The 15,833-nt window shown below is 42.9% G+C and overlaps 1 protein-coding gene across 1 annotated transcript in view; it reads right to left on the reverse strand.

Annotated features, from left to right (window-relative positions):
• Positions 1–8,327, reverse strand: part of LOC104528920 (calcium/calmodulin-dependent protein kinase type II subunit gamma) — a gene marked incomplete at its 3' end in the record, with an annotated part of 26,378 nt that extends 18,051 nt beyond the window's left edge. The window contains exons 1-2 of the mRNA XM_029086250.1: positions 8,324–8,327; positions 6,376–6,435 (exon numbers count right to left, since the gene is read on the reverse strand). Of these exons, the coding sequence (XP_028942083.1) occupies positions 6,376–6,435; positions 8,324–8,327 (64 nt within the window). The remainder of the gene's footprint in view (positions 1–6,375; positions 6,436–8,323) is intronic.
• Between the last annotated feature and the right edge of the window lie 7,506 nt (positions 8,328–15,833).

A 15,833-nucleotide genomic window follows, 5' to 3' on the forward strand; every position in this document is an offset into this window, starting at 1 on the left:
GAATGCACTCTAGCTGATACTCTGTTTGCTTGGGGTTTTTTTGGTTGGTTGGTTGTGGGTTTTTGAGTGTTTGGTGATTGGGGTTTTTTCCTGTTTTTGTTTTGGTTTGGTTTTGTTTTTTAATGGGGATGGGGGAGGAAGAGGAGAACAGGTTAAAGGTATAAGGCCAAGATCATTGTTTGACCTCTTAGAAAGCACAGCAACTTGCTGTCCTGTCAGACAGACCCATGACACTCTCAAGGAAAAGCTGCTCAGTAACTGAGAAAGCCATAAAGCATAACTCTTGCTACAATGCCTCTTCTCTCCCCATCCCTCCCTCTTCCCCTCTCTGCACCAGTTTCACCTGAGAAAAGCAGCAGTCCCCCAGCAACAGAAATCACAGGGCAGCAACTCTAAACTGCAGGCTGGGCACAAGGGCATCCCACTTGGAAACCACTGAGCTTCCACAGGGCAGCAAGCATCATCAAACCACTGAAGAATCCTCAGCATTTTAACTATTCTTTGCACATAACATCCTTTCTGTCCCAATTGCAAAGGCAGTGTGGATATCTGCAGCCAAATGAACACAAGGAAATCTGCTGTTTACAGCAAAACACAGCCTACAGCTTTTTCTTGCTCACTAAGGAAACTATTCAAATCTCTTGTTAAGGAAAAGGTGATGGGAAAACATTCCAAGTGGAAGTAGCGGGGAAAAAGTGAGGGTCTGCTTATCAAGAGTAGTATCTAGAAACAAGGATTGGGCAAATCTTAAATTGTGGCTGATACCACTAAGACAACAAATCAATAGTAGGTCTGCAGACATGATCAACGCACCCCATTTCCCACCCAGGCTGGTTATAACCGCTGTGGGATTCTCCAGCTGGGCTGCACACAGAAGCACAAGCATCCCTCTTGGTCCTTGCAGCAATGTGCACCTTGATCGTAACCATCATTTAAGGGCACACAAACCAGAGGCCTTTTTTTATACACATCCATCAAAATCACTCCCATGAGATAGAGGTACTAGGAGGACAGACCACTTGTCAAAGGAAATAAAACTGAACTGGGTCAAAAGAAATTCTTCTAATTCACAGGAGATTTCTATGCCATTTTCTCCCCATTTTAAATAAGAACATGTCCAAAATTGTGGTTTATGCTGAGAGAAGCCAATAGATAGAAGTTAAAATAAAAAGAATTCAAGCACAAGTATATTTTGGAGAAAAAGTCAGAAATAGGAAAAACCTGAAAAAGTAATAATTTCTATAGATGCTGAGGACAGCATTTCACTACTGCTATAAATTCCCCCAAAGAAATTAACTCTGAAGCAGTTCAGCAAAGGATATGATGGCAGAAAACAGACACAGAATTTGCCTCTGGCTCTTGGGCTACTACTAGTCTCTCTTAAAATATCTATTCTTATTACTCAAGACCTAAGTTCATGCAGTTCTTCAGAGCAAAGGCTACCATGAGATGGGACACAATAACTGACTAGAAGTGCTCTCTTTGAACTATGAACAAAAGATATTCAAGAACTACTTTTGTATAGTTGGGTTAAAAATATCTAAGAAAGAGTAGAGACGATCTGGTGACAGATCCAAAGAGGAGGCACATATTTAAACTGGTTTAACAAAGAAAATTTAGAAGGACAAAGGCAACACCTAACAACATGGCAGACAAAATCCATGCACAGAGCAGACTTCATGGTCCAGTGAACAAGCCACAATCCTGCTCTTGTAGAAGAACACAGGAATGCTAGGTAAGAGTTCTCAAAACTACAAATGAGGATTTTTATCAAATTTTGCATCATTATTACTTTGGGAGTCCTGAGACCAGAAAGGTCATGGTTCAGCACTATGCTGAACTTCACATCTGCACTGAACAAGCCTGCAGGAAGATACTGGGGTTCCCATCTCTGTCACCACGCTAATATTTGATGGGTATGGGAAAAAACTGAATTCTCCACAAGAGAAACTCTATGTAGTGAAAGAACTACAGGACTTAAAAATCAAGTACAATGACTGACTGAAATTAAGTTTACAGCTAAGCAGAAGACCAAAAGAGCTGTTCCAGTTAGCAAGAGTTGATACTCAACACACTGTAAGTTTCACTCTACAACAAACAGAAGGCAATAGTGAAGTTTATTTTATCTTAGCCATTGCACAAGCTTCAGTGGCACAGTCAGGAAACCGTCTGCAAATGAAGGGTCATGGCTATGAGTGTGCTTATAGAAACCTGCAAAGCAGGGACCAAGGGAGAAGAGAGCCATATCATTCTCTTCTACGTGTTCCCAAATACTTCCATGTCAAATGCCCGTAAGATTTACAGATAAGTGAACCACTGAAACAGTAAGTTGTTCAAGAAGTGGATTTCCCCATAGAGCCATGACTCTTTCCAACTTCCACAGGCATTTTATCTGCTTACAGACAGTGGGGTTTTAATGATGTTGCCTTCTGCCTCTCTTTTAACACTCCCATATCCTCAGTAATGGGTGCATCTTTTTCGCCTTTAAAACAGAATGGAGTGAACAAATCACACTGATCTGCATCCAATTCTGTTGTATTTGGTGAGTGTGGCTGGCAAACGGTTTCTCTGCTCCAGAAAGCACAATAGTCTAGCAAGCTGTCAGGAGGAAAAAAAACAGGTACAAAGTTAGGGGACGAAGTCCTTCCTCCACTGAACTAAAGTCTGAGGTGACCAGCTATAACAGCATATTCAAACGGATGGTTCGCAACGAGAATATGGTACATACCATGAGTCATAAGTCAGAAAATTGCCTCAAGTCAACTTTTTTTCTGTCCAGACAAAAAACCCTACCGCAACATTAAGCTCTTAGAAGGATTACTCCACTGAGATTACCTTGGCCATAATGTGCATCTAAAGACAAGCAAAACTCCCAATTACAGAGCAGTAGCCTGTAACTTGGGCTGAGATTTGACGAAGAGATGTTAGGGTAACTCAGAAAGTGGTCATTTCACAAAGAGCAACAGCAAATGGAAATACCACTATTATTTTGTACCTAGAGTAACCTTTATTTTACTAGAGTAGCAGTGTTATGGTCAGTGTGTTATAGAATCTCCATAGCAGAATCAACTGTCTTGCAGCAAATAGGTAAGAACAACAAATTCAACAATAGGTTTCCTTTTTACCCTGTGCACAGGCAGAGGAGAAAAGCAGCCCACCTCACAGAGTCCTAGCTTTCAATCCTCTGCTCCGGACTCGCTAGAGGCTCAGGTCACTGCAGAAGAGCAGGACATGCTGCATCACAGTTTGCAACAAAAACAGCAACAACAAAACTTAATGGGGAAATTAAAGCAAGTGTAAAATCTGCAGAGTTCTTCAGGATTGGTGCAGTGTTACTAGCACAGCTCACACTGAGGCAACCCACCAAGTATTCATCCAGAAGAGTTTACAACATAGAATGGCAATAACTAAGTGATTACTAACTGCTAATACACATTTCAAGAAAAAACCTACCACAATGTCAGAAAAACATGTTTCCCTTCTATGACAATGTAATAAGTCTGAGGAATATGGAAGCAGTAATGCATGTAGCATCTGGACTTCAGCAAGGCTTCTGACAGCATTTTACATGCTATTTCCATAAGTAATTTAGAAAAAATGTGTATTCAGAACTAGCTTACAGTGGTATATACAATTCATTGAAAAAACACTCAAAATTGATCACTGTCAAACCAAAACAATGTATTAAGTGATATCCTCAAGAGTTTGTCCAGAGTCCAACAGTATTCAACAGTGTTATTAATTATCTACGTGATGCAACATATGGCATCGTTATTAAAGATCAAGTTACTGTGAAGAGAGTTGCATCCCTATTATACTAGCAGAAGATAAATCAAAATGGTCTTGACAAATGTGGGAGGGGAATCCACAGAGTGGATTCCTTCCTATTTTTTTTAATAAAGACAAATGTAACATACACTTAGATAGGAATCCTCATCTATACAAGATGGAAAAATTATTTGCTTGCCAGAAGTTCTGCAGAAAGTAGTCTGGAGCAATAATGCATCAGAAAATAAATGTGCATCAACTATATATTTAAATGGCAAGTTTCACAGCCTGATGTACAAAACAAGAGTATCTTTGGTAGGACAAGTGAGACAATTCTTCTCCCTACAGCCAGCACGGACATGGCCTAAGTTAACAATCTTATGTCCAGTTTTGGGCATCACATTTCTAGAAAGATATGAAGCAACTGGAGAGAGTCCAGGGAAGTAGGGTGAGGGGGAACACTGGAGGTCTAGAAAACATGACTTATGATAAAAGACTGAAAGAACTCGGTTTGTTTAGTCTGAAGAAAGAGAAGACTAAAAAGAGACATGATAACAGTTTCCAAATACGTAAAAGATTGTTACAAGAAAGAAAAACTACTTTCCACATATACTCCAGATAGAACTAGAAACAACAAGCTAAGACAGCAGCAAGTATGTTTTTTTTCTAATGTCTAGCTGACAAGAAAAATTAAACATCTGAAAGATTGCCACTAGGGGCTGTGGAAGCATTAAAGGTTTTTAAGAACAAATATGCCTGGAACCAGACAGGCATAAAAGGTTTTCTCAGGACTGCTGAATGGACCATATGATTTCCTGAGGTCTTATTCAACACATTCTGATTCTGTGTTTTAGGCATAAAACTTAATTCCTTTATTGCTATTTGTAACTACCCGTTGAGTTTAGAATGACTACTTTCTTTATCTTAAAAGAAAAACTGTTCTTTCTAGGACAACAAGAAATGCTCTTCAGAGAATGCAAGAACCACTGACATCCACCCAAACTGTCTTTTCCAAACCACAATACAGCAGGAGACAAGCGTTGCTACTCATTACAGATGAGGAATAAGCTGTAGAATTGAACCAGAAATGTGATACATTTCTGGTTTTGCTGCAGTTTACTTATAAAAGTGTTTTTTTTTCTCTCGTGTGTAAGATTTACCCAGTGAGAGGCCTGTCAAGAAAAGGTATAAGAAATGACAAAGAGTAGAGATGATGAAAGCGAAGCTAAGGTCAAAATAAAAAGTGACATCACCTACTAAGTGCAACAAGTCTTATGGGGCAAATGAAGCTCAATAACCAGCGAATATGACTTTTAGTCATTCTGAATATTGCCAAGTAATAAATTTACCAGCTAATATATTCATCAGTGCAAATTACTGTAGAAGGTGGTCACTGCTCATCTCCTCACGCCATACCTCCACAACTACACTCAGATGCAACAAAGCTCTTTCTGCTGAAAAGCTGCCACTAAGGTGCTCTGCATTATGTGAGGCCTTGAGCTTGTGGCAATTACTGCTTCTTCATATACGGAACAGGCTACAGATGGTAGTCCACAGGGTAGGGTGCAAGGCACTTTTCCCCTCCCAGGTCTTCAGAGGACAGGAGCAAATTATTACAAAGCTGAAAGTCAGGAAACCAGACAGATGCCCTCAAAAAAAGTTATGTATGCTGACAGACAGAGTTATGCAAAAGGAAGACAAATGTAATGCATGACAGGTTTCCCAGACAGCGGTTTGGTTGAAGGTGGCAGTTTGGTATTTTTTAATGTTTTCTTGAAGAAATTAACTCAAGTTAGACTTTAGCTAGGATCCTAGCTTTATTTGCATAAAGGTCCTAAAAAGGGGATTATTAATAGTCCAGTTTTTTGCTCAAAGGAACCTCCAGCAATGTGAAATTTCTCTAAAAGAAAGCTTAGGACAAACTTCCATGGTGCTTTAGAACTCGATAAAATCCATGCCCTTCCTATACAGTTCAGTAAATACTGCAGCTTTGATTTGAAGATGTGCCTTATTTTGCCTCTTTCTGTATTTCTAGACAAAACTGTTCCCTTTACTTAATTACTTTTTTTTTTTTTCCTTTTTTTCTTTTTTTCTTTTTTTTTTTAACTACTGCCAAAATGGGCAATTTGGTTTTGGGCTCTTGTTTTTAGAGTAAGTGGCCACTGTAATGAGAAGAGCTGACATATTAACCCACCCTCTTTCAACTCTGGGCATGTCAATGAATACAGCTGTTAAATGGATACATCACAGTCCAGAAGAGGAAACGGAAGACAGGTGTGGGGAAAACAAACACAACGTCTCACTGTCATTGCAGAATGTCAAACGAGCAGCCAAGAGTCCTGCATCACCCAAAGAGCAGGGACAGCTCTGCATGGGTGAACAGACGGGATACACAGCACACTTCAGCAAACATCTGGGCCAGGATGCTAAGGGAATGGGACAGGGTCATATGCAGAATTTGTCAAAGAGAGAAACTGAGGTGATTTCAACACGCGAGTTTGACAAGTAGTTGGGAACATTCAGAATACATCTGCTTTCTTACTGCATGCTAGATGAGACATATTACTCCTCTCTCACCCCCATCCCTCCGAACCCAAGGAGGTTTACCAATATTTGGATGCTTTAGAAGTCTGCAGATTCGAGCTTCACGTTCCAGTTTCTGGTGATCTGAAAGAGAATAAGAAATAAGGCATTAGGCACTACAACTCTGAACTAAGCTCTTGTTCATATTCAACAGAAAGGGGAACACAGTGACCCAGCACACATCCAGAGGGCTGGGAATTGCTGGAACACAACAGTCTCTTAAAACCTCCCACCCATTTCAGGTGAGGGCTGTGCAGCCGAGGCTGCAGAAGACCTCTGCTTCTGCTACAGAGCTAGCACTAAAATGATATTCCCATCCTAGATTTGAAGTGAGTAGCATCAGAATCAAAGACATCAGTCTTATGTCAGCCACACAAATATGCAATGCCACTTCCAGTGATGTCCCTTCTGAGACTTATCCCCTTCTCCAAAGCCAGAGAGGAGGAGGAAAAGTCTCTGAAGAAACAGCCCCCATGAAATGGGAGGAGGACCTGCTGCTACCCCAGAGAAACACTGTGAAAGGCAGAGCAGAATGGAGAAATACAGACCTCCTGCTAGAGTGCACAGCCATCACGTGAAGAAGGGAACTCTGCCAGCTCCAGTGAACTGTAAAGGTAACCATACTTCAGTACCCATGGATGGACTCGCTGGTGAAATGCTCATCAAGCACTTTGAGATCTCTGGGCAAGAAGTTCTGCCCAAATGCTAAGTATGCTTATTCCAGCCCAAAGGCAACATCAGTTTGAGCACGATTATCATCTGGATTAAAGAAAAAAAAATATCAAGGAGAGTAAAAAACTGTTTCTCCTCCCTAGAAATGTAACATGCAAGAGGGTAAGGAAAGAAGAGGGAGCTACCCACTTCAGCCAAGAAGCAGGGGGCCTTTTAGCCCCTGAGGCTTAGACAAGAGATTTTCCCCTACAGCAATGATTGAGTCCTGAACTTTCACTACAAAACTCCCATCCTCAAGTGAAATGCTCAAATCAGGCAAGCACAACTTCACTGAAAGGATCTGAGGGAGGCAAAACTTTCAGGCAGCCCTGGCAGCTGCTAAACTCTAGATCTTTGGGGATGCAGATGCCTAGAAAGAGGCAAGAAGCAAGGACTGCCCTTTGTCCCCAGCCCAGCTGTCAAAACAACACAGGAAGGAGAAGCAGAAGTCCCTACTCCCTCCTGACATTTCTTCTGTAGCAGACCTTCAGCACACAGCACACCTTCTCTGCATCCACTGAGACACACAAGTCTTCCACAGGAGTAGGCAGGACATTTGGCTGGTTGTGCTACTCAGCGGATCACTGGTAGAAAGCAGTACCCTCCAGTTTACAGAACCCCACTTCACGCTGCACCGCTCTGCTTGGCAACAGTCTGTGCAGCTCCACTGTCTCTGCAGGGTCTTCTGTTTCCTTTGTAAAGGAAGGCTTTGGGCAACTGTTCTCTTGCCCATAAGCAGAAGAGGGAGACTGAGCCAGATCTCAGCTCAGAACACTCTTCTCTCCTGGGCTGGGAACAGCAGCTCAGGACACTGCAGGATTTCTGTCATCTTTCTCACTGCTGAACTGTAGAAAATGTCCCAATTAATATTTTATAGGGCTAAGATGTGCTTACATCCTCATCTGCTACTGTTTGCGGATGGGGGAAGGTAAATTATTCCTTTCATCTCTCCTTTCTTCTCAATCCTGGAAATTATTGTTGTTGTTGCATATATTTTACAGTTCTATGCCAGAACCACTCCAATAAAGTAGCAGGCAGCAAGAAAGTCTGGAGAGCTTCCACACTCCTGAGGCCTTGCTGCAGTGCAAGCGCTTTCTCGCCTACATTGCTGGGGAGGGGTGGGGGTGCCTTGGCTTCCCTTTTAGCAGCGTCTCTCACAAACGAAATCTTGCAAAAGACAGTTGCAAGGTAACTGATTGTGCTGCATACTCTGTACTTGGGCCAGATTCTCACAGCAGGACAACAGTTTAAGATAACCTACCCATAGCCTATCTGCACGCCTGGGTCTTGCAAATTCCCCACTTATCCTCCCAGCTCTACTTGGAACTCCTACAGAAGGGGATCCTTCATCCTCCCGGATCACGTTGCCCTCGTGCACGGTTACACTTGCTAAGAATCTGTTTGCAAGTACAAGGACACGGGGAAGCAGACAGCAAAAACAGCTGAGCAAAGGGGGAAGGAGAGGTAAGAGCTCACCACGTGCTACTCAGCCACCGAGTCCTGACAGCCAGGACAGACAGCTGACAGGAGCAAGGCTCAAACAAAATGACATAACCATCAAAATGCCATGGGAGATGTAAATCAAGAGCAATTGCTCCCCTGAAATCCTACACCATCATGAGAGGGAGGGGAGCGGGCAGGGCAGCTAGTGATCATGGGCAGCAGCCACACCAGAACTTGTGACAAGAGGTCATCACCCCACAGCCCATCCCTCCAGCACCGCACAGCCTGGCTGGACACCAGAGGAGGAGTACAGCGCTCCGGTCACAAGGTACAGGAAACTATTTCTGGTCAGGGGGAAAGCATACCACACTCTTCTGTCTCCAGGGCAACAAAACAGGCAAACTCAAGCACAACACACAGAGAGAAAGCACACTCCAGCCCCGGGAGCACCAGCCCGCAGCAGCCAGCCGCCACAACCGAGAGCAGCAAAAGGTCAGGCTGGGTGGGTTTCCTGCTGCGGGTCCTGGAGGATCACAGATCCCATTCCTGCAGGATTGCCTGAGAGCCCCTTTTTAATCTTTCTTCATTGCTCGGTGGCCTTTGGCACATTATAGGCACCTAAATGCGTAAGGAATAAACATGGAGTTGCAATTTTTATACCTTTCTCTAGTCTAACAAAGGTTATTCCCAGTAGGAGACAGAAAAAAAGTTCTGTGAGTCCAGCAGAGATGTCAAAAGCTGGACTTTAAGACATCTCTTACACAGGGGCTCACTGAACCTTAAAACCCAAAGTACTCTTAACTGTATTAGAATAATGATGAAAAGAAGACATGGGGGTTCAGAACACTGCCTTACCAGGAGTTTGCAAAGCAAATCATGTCTCCTCCCTTTGCCCAAAAGATCAAATTATTTCTGCAAGCCACCCGTGGAGTAAAGGTGTTTATTCTTAATGCACACTGGAAGTACACCTCCCATCTAACAGAAACACAGCAACAAATCCTGACCTACCTTACAGGATCCTAGGTCTGGGACATTAGGACTATTTCCTGCCTTTCAGAAATTATGAAATTCAACCATAACTTGCCTAAAACACAGTATATCCTTTAGAAAATGTTAAGAGTTCATGTTCAAGACTTCAAGTGATAATGCCACACACCCACAGAAGTTACTCCAAATGTTAGTTATCCCTCCTGTTAAAATTTAGCACTGCTGTTGTTCCAAGTCTGAATTCATCTACCTCCTGCTTCCAAATATTGGATTTCATTAAGCACTTTTCCTGCTACGTTACAGAGCTGTCTAGCCCTGAACAATAGCTGATGCTTAAAACTTAAGTACAGGATATTACAAAAACTCATCTAATATTCATTTACTGTTTTCCAGCCAAAAAAGAGAATCTTGCTAGTTGGACAATCCAAAGCAATGAGTATCTACACAGACAGAAAAGTGCACTCTACGTAGCTTATTTGTAGCAGAATTTAAAATGTAAATGCTTAAGGAGATGGTGCTTAAAAACAGCAGGACAAAACTTTCTTATGTTTGATACACAAACTAAGGTGTGAGTATCTGTTTCTCTTTAGTAGGCCTTTATACAGATAAGATTTCTGCATCTTGGTTCAGCATGTAGAGACTACATTTAACCAAAGTATCTTTAGCATTACTCCTCTGCAAATACTGCTCAAAGCGTCATTCTAGTAATGCTAATACTGGGTTTCTTCAGAATACACCTGGTAAGAAACTGGCTATTCAGTGAATGGGGGGTTCATGGGTTGGGTTTTGATTTGTCTAAGGATTTACTTTAATAGAAAACAGGATGATTGGGTTAGTATAATTTGTGAGAGTTAAGGACCTGCAAAAGTGAACTGCTTCATTTTATACAAACATGCAGTCCCTTCAGTGGGACAGGACTGGTCATGCACAACACATGGACAGAAGTGGCCATGCACAATTAATAACATCACAGCTGTAAGAATCTCTAACTGAGCAGGTCCAAACAAGAATAACCCTGCTTGAGTACAGAAGACAGCAGACTAAGTCATGATAGTTTGGCCTGTATGTTCTAAATGTACCAAACTTCAGCTGCTAAACAGGTTAACGTGATGTAGTAGAAAGGTGTACTCAACAGAAATGAAAAAAAATGCATACAGCTTTATTTCATGAAAAACTGGCAATTTCCAGCAGGGTGGGGAATATGACTAGTTTTATATTGATGTGCATTTCTTACTCTTTTGTAAGAAAATCGTTTCATCATCTGACCACTTCTGTCTGTAACTCCAAAGATGTGTTGGCAGAGATGGATGGATAACGTAAGACCCAACTTCTGTGCTCCATTATTCTCCAGGGAACCCATTCCCATTTTTCTACTCTAGCCACTACACACATGTCTGCTTCACAAGAGGTTTTTCCTAACCAGGTCTTTCTCCTCCAAGGGTACCCTTGGAGGAGAACATTTTCAGACACACAGACAGGGCACAGGACATCTACAAATCGTAGCAGTCTAGAGCTGTCAAGTGAGAACATTTATATAACAACAACAAGAGGGGGAGGAAAAAAAAAAAGGGAAGAAAAAGGTCACTGTGCCTAATCAGCCTGTTAGGAAGCTGTGCAGAGGAGAAGGTGCTGCCAGGGAAGCACAGGGAGACCTCTCTGCACAGAGCTGAGGTAAACTTGCAAATGACAGTCTGGAGAAAGACACCTGCAAAAAAAACCTGAAAAGCAGATCAGTCCCAAGCAAGCGGAGTGAGGGCCAAACTTAAGCCAGAGAGCAGGGGAAGACAGGTAGGTGTCAGGTGCTGACATTGCCACCCTGCACACACAGCACAGCCCGATTCCCTCTGGGCTTCGGACACAGCTACGATGCCCTGACTGACTGCTGCTCCCAAGAGAGATGCAGAGAGGGGTTTCATGTCAGCTGCAGGCAGCTGCCACACAAACACACTTTTCAGCAACAGTCTTGCCACAAACTCCCCAAAGAAACAGTGACTGGGGAGGTTTACAGAGACATGCTCTTTGTGCCCCGTCCCCTCCACCTGTCCAAGGAGCACTGACATTTATTGCTATAGGAACAAACAGCAGCAAAACCACATCTATTTCAGGTAGTTCCTTCTCCTGGCAAGCACAAGACAGCATTAAAAACTAATTGGAAGAATGAACAAAACAGTTTTTGAATGAAATCAAACTGAGATTTATCAGAGAAAGTGATTAATTTCACACCTACCATAAAATGAGGTCTTAAAAAATGAATTTACCATACTTTATTCAACAAGCATTAGAAACACGTCACTACTGAAATGGTTCCACATGCAAAGGAGCACACCCACTGCAGCATTTACTGACTTACTTTACCAAACTGCAGCTATACTGAGGTCGTGCAGCTAAAGCTTGCTCTTTATTTAGTACACTTTTCAAAAAAAAAAAGAAAAAAAAAGAAAAAGAAAAAAGAGGGAGGGTTTTATAGCAGCCTAGAAGTTTAGCCACCCCAATGGGAAGGGAGATTCTTTCTTAAATGCAGTAAAAAGCAGCAGCAGCAAAACTAATCCTTAGTTGTGAATTGTCTCTGTCTGAGGAATTGTGCCATGAAGAAAAAAACCTTGCTCCTCCATTTACCAATATGTAATCTTCCTGCGCTCAACTGGAATATACGCTCTAGCTGCTCAATATTATAGTCCACCTGTTTTCATCTTGCACTAGGACCATACTCTATCGTTGCTGTTAAAGGAGGCTTGAAGCTATCATTCCTGTGGGAACACATTCTAGATTACATTTCTGAGAATAGGAAGAGTCCAGAAGAAGAATCAAACCCAAAGCAATAAATTCAGTTTGATTGCTGTCATCATGCCAATTCCGGGAGATAGTCAATTGGTGCCAGCTGCTAAGATATCATTTGAGTTGCTTCAAGACAGAAATCGAATTTGCATCAAATACATTTTGTAGCGTGAGACTAGTCTGAGCCTTCAGGTTGCTTCATGCTTTTCTTTGTTTGTTTAAATCTAAGCTTCCTCTCGGAGACATTCCCAGCAAAAGAGAGCTAGCTCCCTCATCCCGCACTTCAAGCCAGACTTTCCTCCATATTCTCTTATTTTTCCAAGAAGACTGTACTACAAAACAACAGAGGTCTCTTAGCATTTGCAATAGGGTAGCACAGGACAGCATGCCATGTCATGCTACCACTTGAAACATGAATACCAGCAAAGTCTGATCACCACCATTTCCCCTTCTGCAGAAGTTAGTAGAAGCAAACAAACAAACAAACAAATCACACTGGGCCTTAAGAATGACCAGAGGCCCACATAGATTCAGTATATCCTTTCTGACAATAGCTAACAGCAGATGCCTGAAGATAAATATAAAGAAAATAAGCATATAACAACACTTCCCAAAGTCTCTCCCTCCAGCTTTTTGCAGCTCAGGACTTTGACGTTTCCATTTCTGTATTTCTACGCTGCCATTTCAAAGACCAGCCAAAATTAATAAATCTGTAACAGCATACTACCCCCATTGCAGGAGACATTTCTGAAAGCCAAAGTCTGTTTTCCACCCTCCCAGTGCAGAAGGACCCCAGTGGCACAACGTCCCAAAAGCACGAGGGCAGAGGGGCACCCATCCCCTACCTCCACCAGCAGCATCTCTGCTGGCTGCAGCAACTGCGCGAGAGCCGTAAAGTCACCAAGGGGAAGACACGCTGGAGTGAGCAAGTGAAGATGAAACAGCGAAGCTCCACTTTTCTCACCCTATGAAAGCTGGAGAAACAAGACGGTGGTGAAATCGTCATCACTTGCCTTCAGGTATTAAGAAAGGAGGAGGTTCAAATGCCAATAGGACACAATAAACAAATACAAGACTTCTTTCAATAAACGCTGGTAGCTGTACTTTCTGACAAAGCCTTTCCTCTAACAAAACCGCTAATATTATTACCTTGTAACAGCCTTTTCCCACTCTCTCCCAACCTCCCAGAAACAAACAACATGTGTAAAAGTGTAATACTACCCCTAACAGTAAATACACATACGGATCTTAAAGACAGCCAGAAAGCTCACACAGCAACAAGCTGTGTTTCCATACACTAGTACCTGTGAACCACTTGGTATTGCTGGACTGGAAAAACAAAACAAACAAAATAAAAGGAATGAACTACATGAATTTAGAACAGTTTCCACTTTTTTGTTCAAGTAATGCCACAGAGTAGAAGCCAAGATGGTTTAAGTGATTATATTTCTCTCTGATGAGTACCCTGAAGAGTGGGCCAGGGAAATTAATTCTCTTTTCCAGTATTTCATTACCTTGCACTTATTTTGCAAGGATAATCTAACAGAAAGCAGATATGAACATCTGTACAACAGTGGCATAAGGAACGGAGGTATTAAAAAACAGCAAAAAGAGATGAATCTTTTTTAAAAAGTTATAGCATGCACCTAGCGTACACCTGATGCCATCCAAAGCTGCCTTTTCTTTTCACATGCATATTTTTCAGTTTGTCAGCAAACAACCTGCCCAATATTTTTCTTTGGGTGATCCAGCAGGTGGACCTGGTAATGGAAGAAGAATTCCTGGCCCCTTGCTTTCAACAGGAATGCTTACCCTGAGTATTACCTATTGTACATATTATAAAGCAAAAGAAAAGCAATCTGATGTGCACATTAAGAGGAAGTGGGGAGCTTGGGCTCTCGCAGACACCAGCAACTTTCCAGGAACTTCAAGAGTCAAAGGAGGTCAAATTACTGAATTGGTGCAGGCTCATAGCTATAGGTGAGAGTCTTCACAGTGACAATTAACAACATGAATACAGTTGGGGTTAAATGTGCTCACATCTAACATGCCTTTCCTTGCCTACAAAGGCACAGATAAAGCCAGATTGGATGTTTTCTCTCAGAGAGAATTCCCACCATTTAGCTTTGGTTCTTGCCTACGACAGACCCCACAGTCTGATCAAAGCCAGCACTGCAAAGCAACCCAACATCTGAACGCGTGTGCATGCACCAGTATATACAAAGGTAAGGGGCAAGTCCCATGCCGTCCACTGTAGGCATAGTCCTTGGCTTCACATTGGAGATCAACTCAGAATCTGGGCAAGGGACCTCCTTCTGAGCTTGCTAAAGCACTCAGAGCAGGATTTTGTAAACCCCTTGATGAGACATCCATCCACAGCATCCACTGCCCCCTCTGCACCTGACCCATCCTTCCCCACAAGTCGCACGCCCCCAGAGCCCCTGCTCTTCAGGCTGTTTTGAAAGCTGTTCCTGGTGTCATTCAGACAAAAGCAATGGGCCAAGTAGAGCCCAGTGGACTCAGCCTGAAGCCTCAGTGCCAGTGCAGCCACTGAACAATGAGCCAGCACCATGACTGCATTAGCAGGGTGGAGGAATCTGCCTACAGAACAACTAACACAGGCCAAAGCACCGTTCAGGCAGGCCCCAAAGTCTTCAACAAGCTCTGACATGACAGACATGCCATCCCTCAAGTACGAGCCCTGCTTCTGATCCACATCTCCTCTCAGGGCATACCAGCTCCTCTTGCGGGCAAGACAAATGTCTTTATCTCCCTGGTCACAGAATGGCAGGGGTTGGAAGGGACCTCAGGAGATCATCTAGTCCAACCCCTCTGCCAAAGCAGGTTCCCTACAGCAGGTTGCACAGGAAAGTGTCCAGGTGGGTTTTGAACACCTCCAGAGATGGAGACTCCACAGCCTCTCTGGGCAGCCTGTTCCAGTGCTCTGTCACCCTCACAGTAAAGAAATTTTTCCTTAAGTTTGTCTGGAACTTCTGGTGTTCCAGTTTTTGCCCATTGCCCCTTGTCCTGTCATCGGGCAACACCAAAACGAGCCCGGCCCCATCCATTTGGCCCCCACATTTCAGATATTTCTAGACATTGGTAAGATTCCCTCTCAGTCTTCTCTTCTCCAGGCTGAAGAGTCCCAGCTCTCTCAGCCTGTCCTCCTAAGGCAGATGCTCCAGGCTTCTAATCATCTTTGTGGCCCTCCTTCCCATGTTGCCAGCGGGAAAGACAAGGCCTGCGACAACTCTGCTTTATTCTGTTTGCTTTTCCCATCAACTAGTTTCTTTAGTTACTAAAAACAAATTAAGCATTTCCAAGAGCCTCTGATCCGAATTTCATTCCCCCTCTTTTTTCCTAATATCCATCAGTTTATTTTGTGCCATCGTGATAGAGGCAAGTCATAAAAAACTATTAAAACTACAGATCAATTCACCAACTCCACCTGCTCCACTGGCTACTGCAAAGAATGGCATTTTTTGCTTCTACAAGACTTCTTCCTCGCTCAGGGTAGGATAAATAAAGACTGGGGGATGAGTGGATTGAGGCCAGCTCCAAAGAGA

This window comes from Antrostomus carolinensis, unplaced genomic scaffold (assembly GCF_000700745.2).
Source record: "Antrostomus carolinensis isolate BGI_N321 unplaced genomic scaffold, ASM70074v2 scaffold12898, whole genome shotgun sequence".
NCBI classification, from domain to species: Eukaryota; Metazoa; Chordata; class Aves; order Caprimulgiformes; family Caprimulgidae; genus Antrostomus; species Antrostomus carolinensis.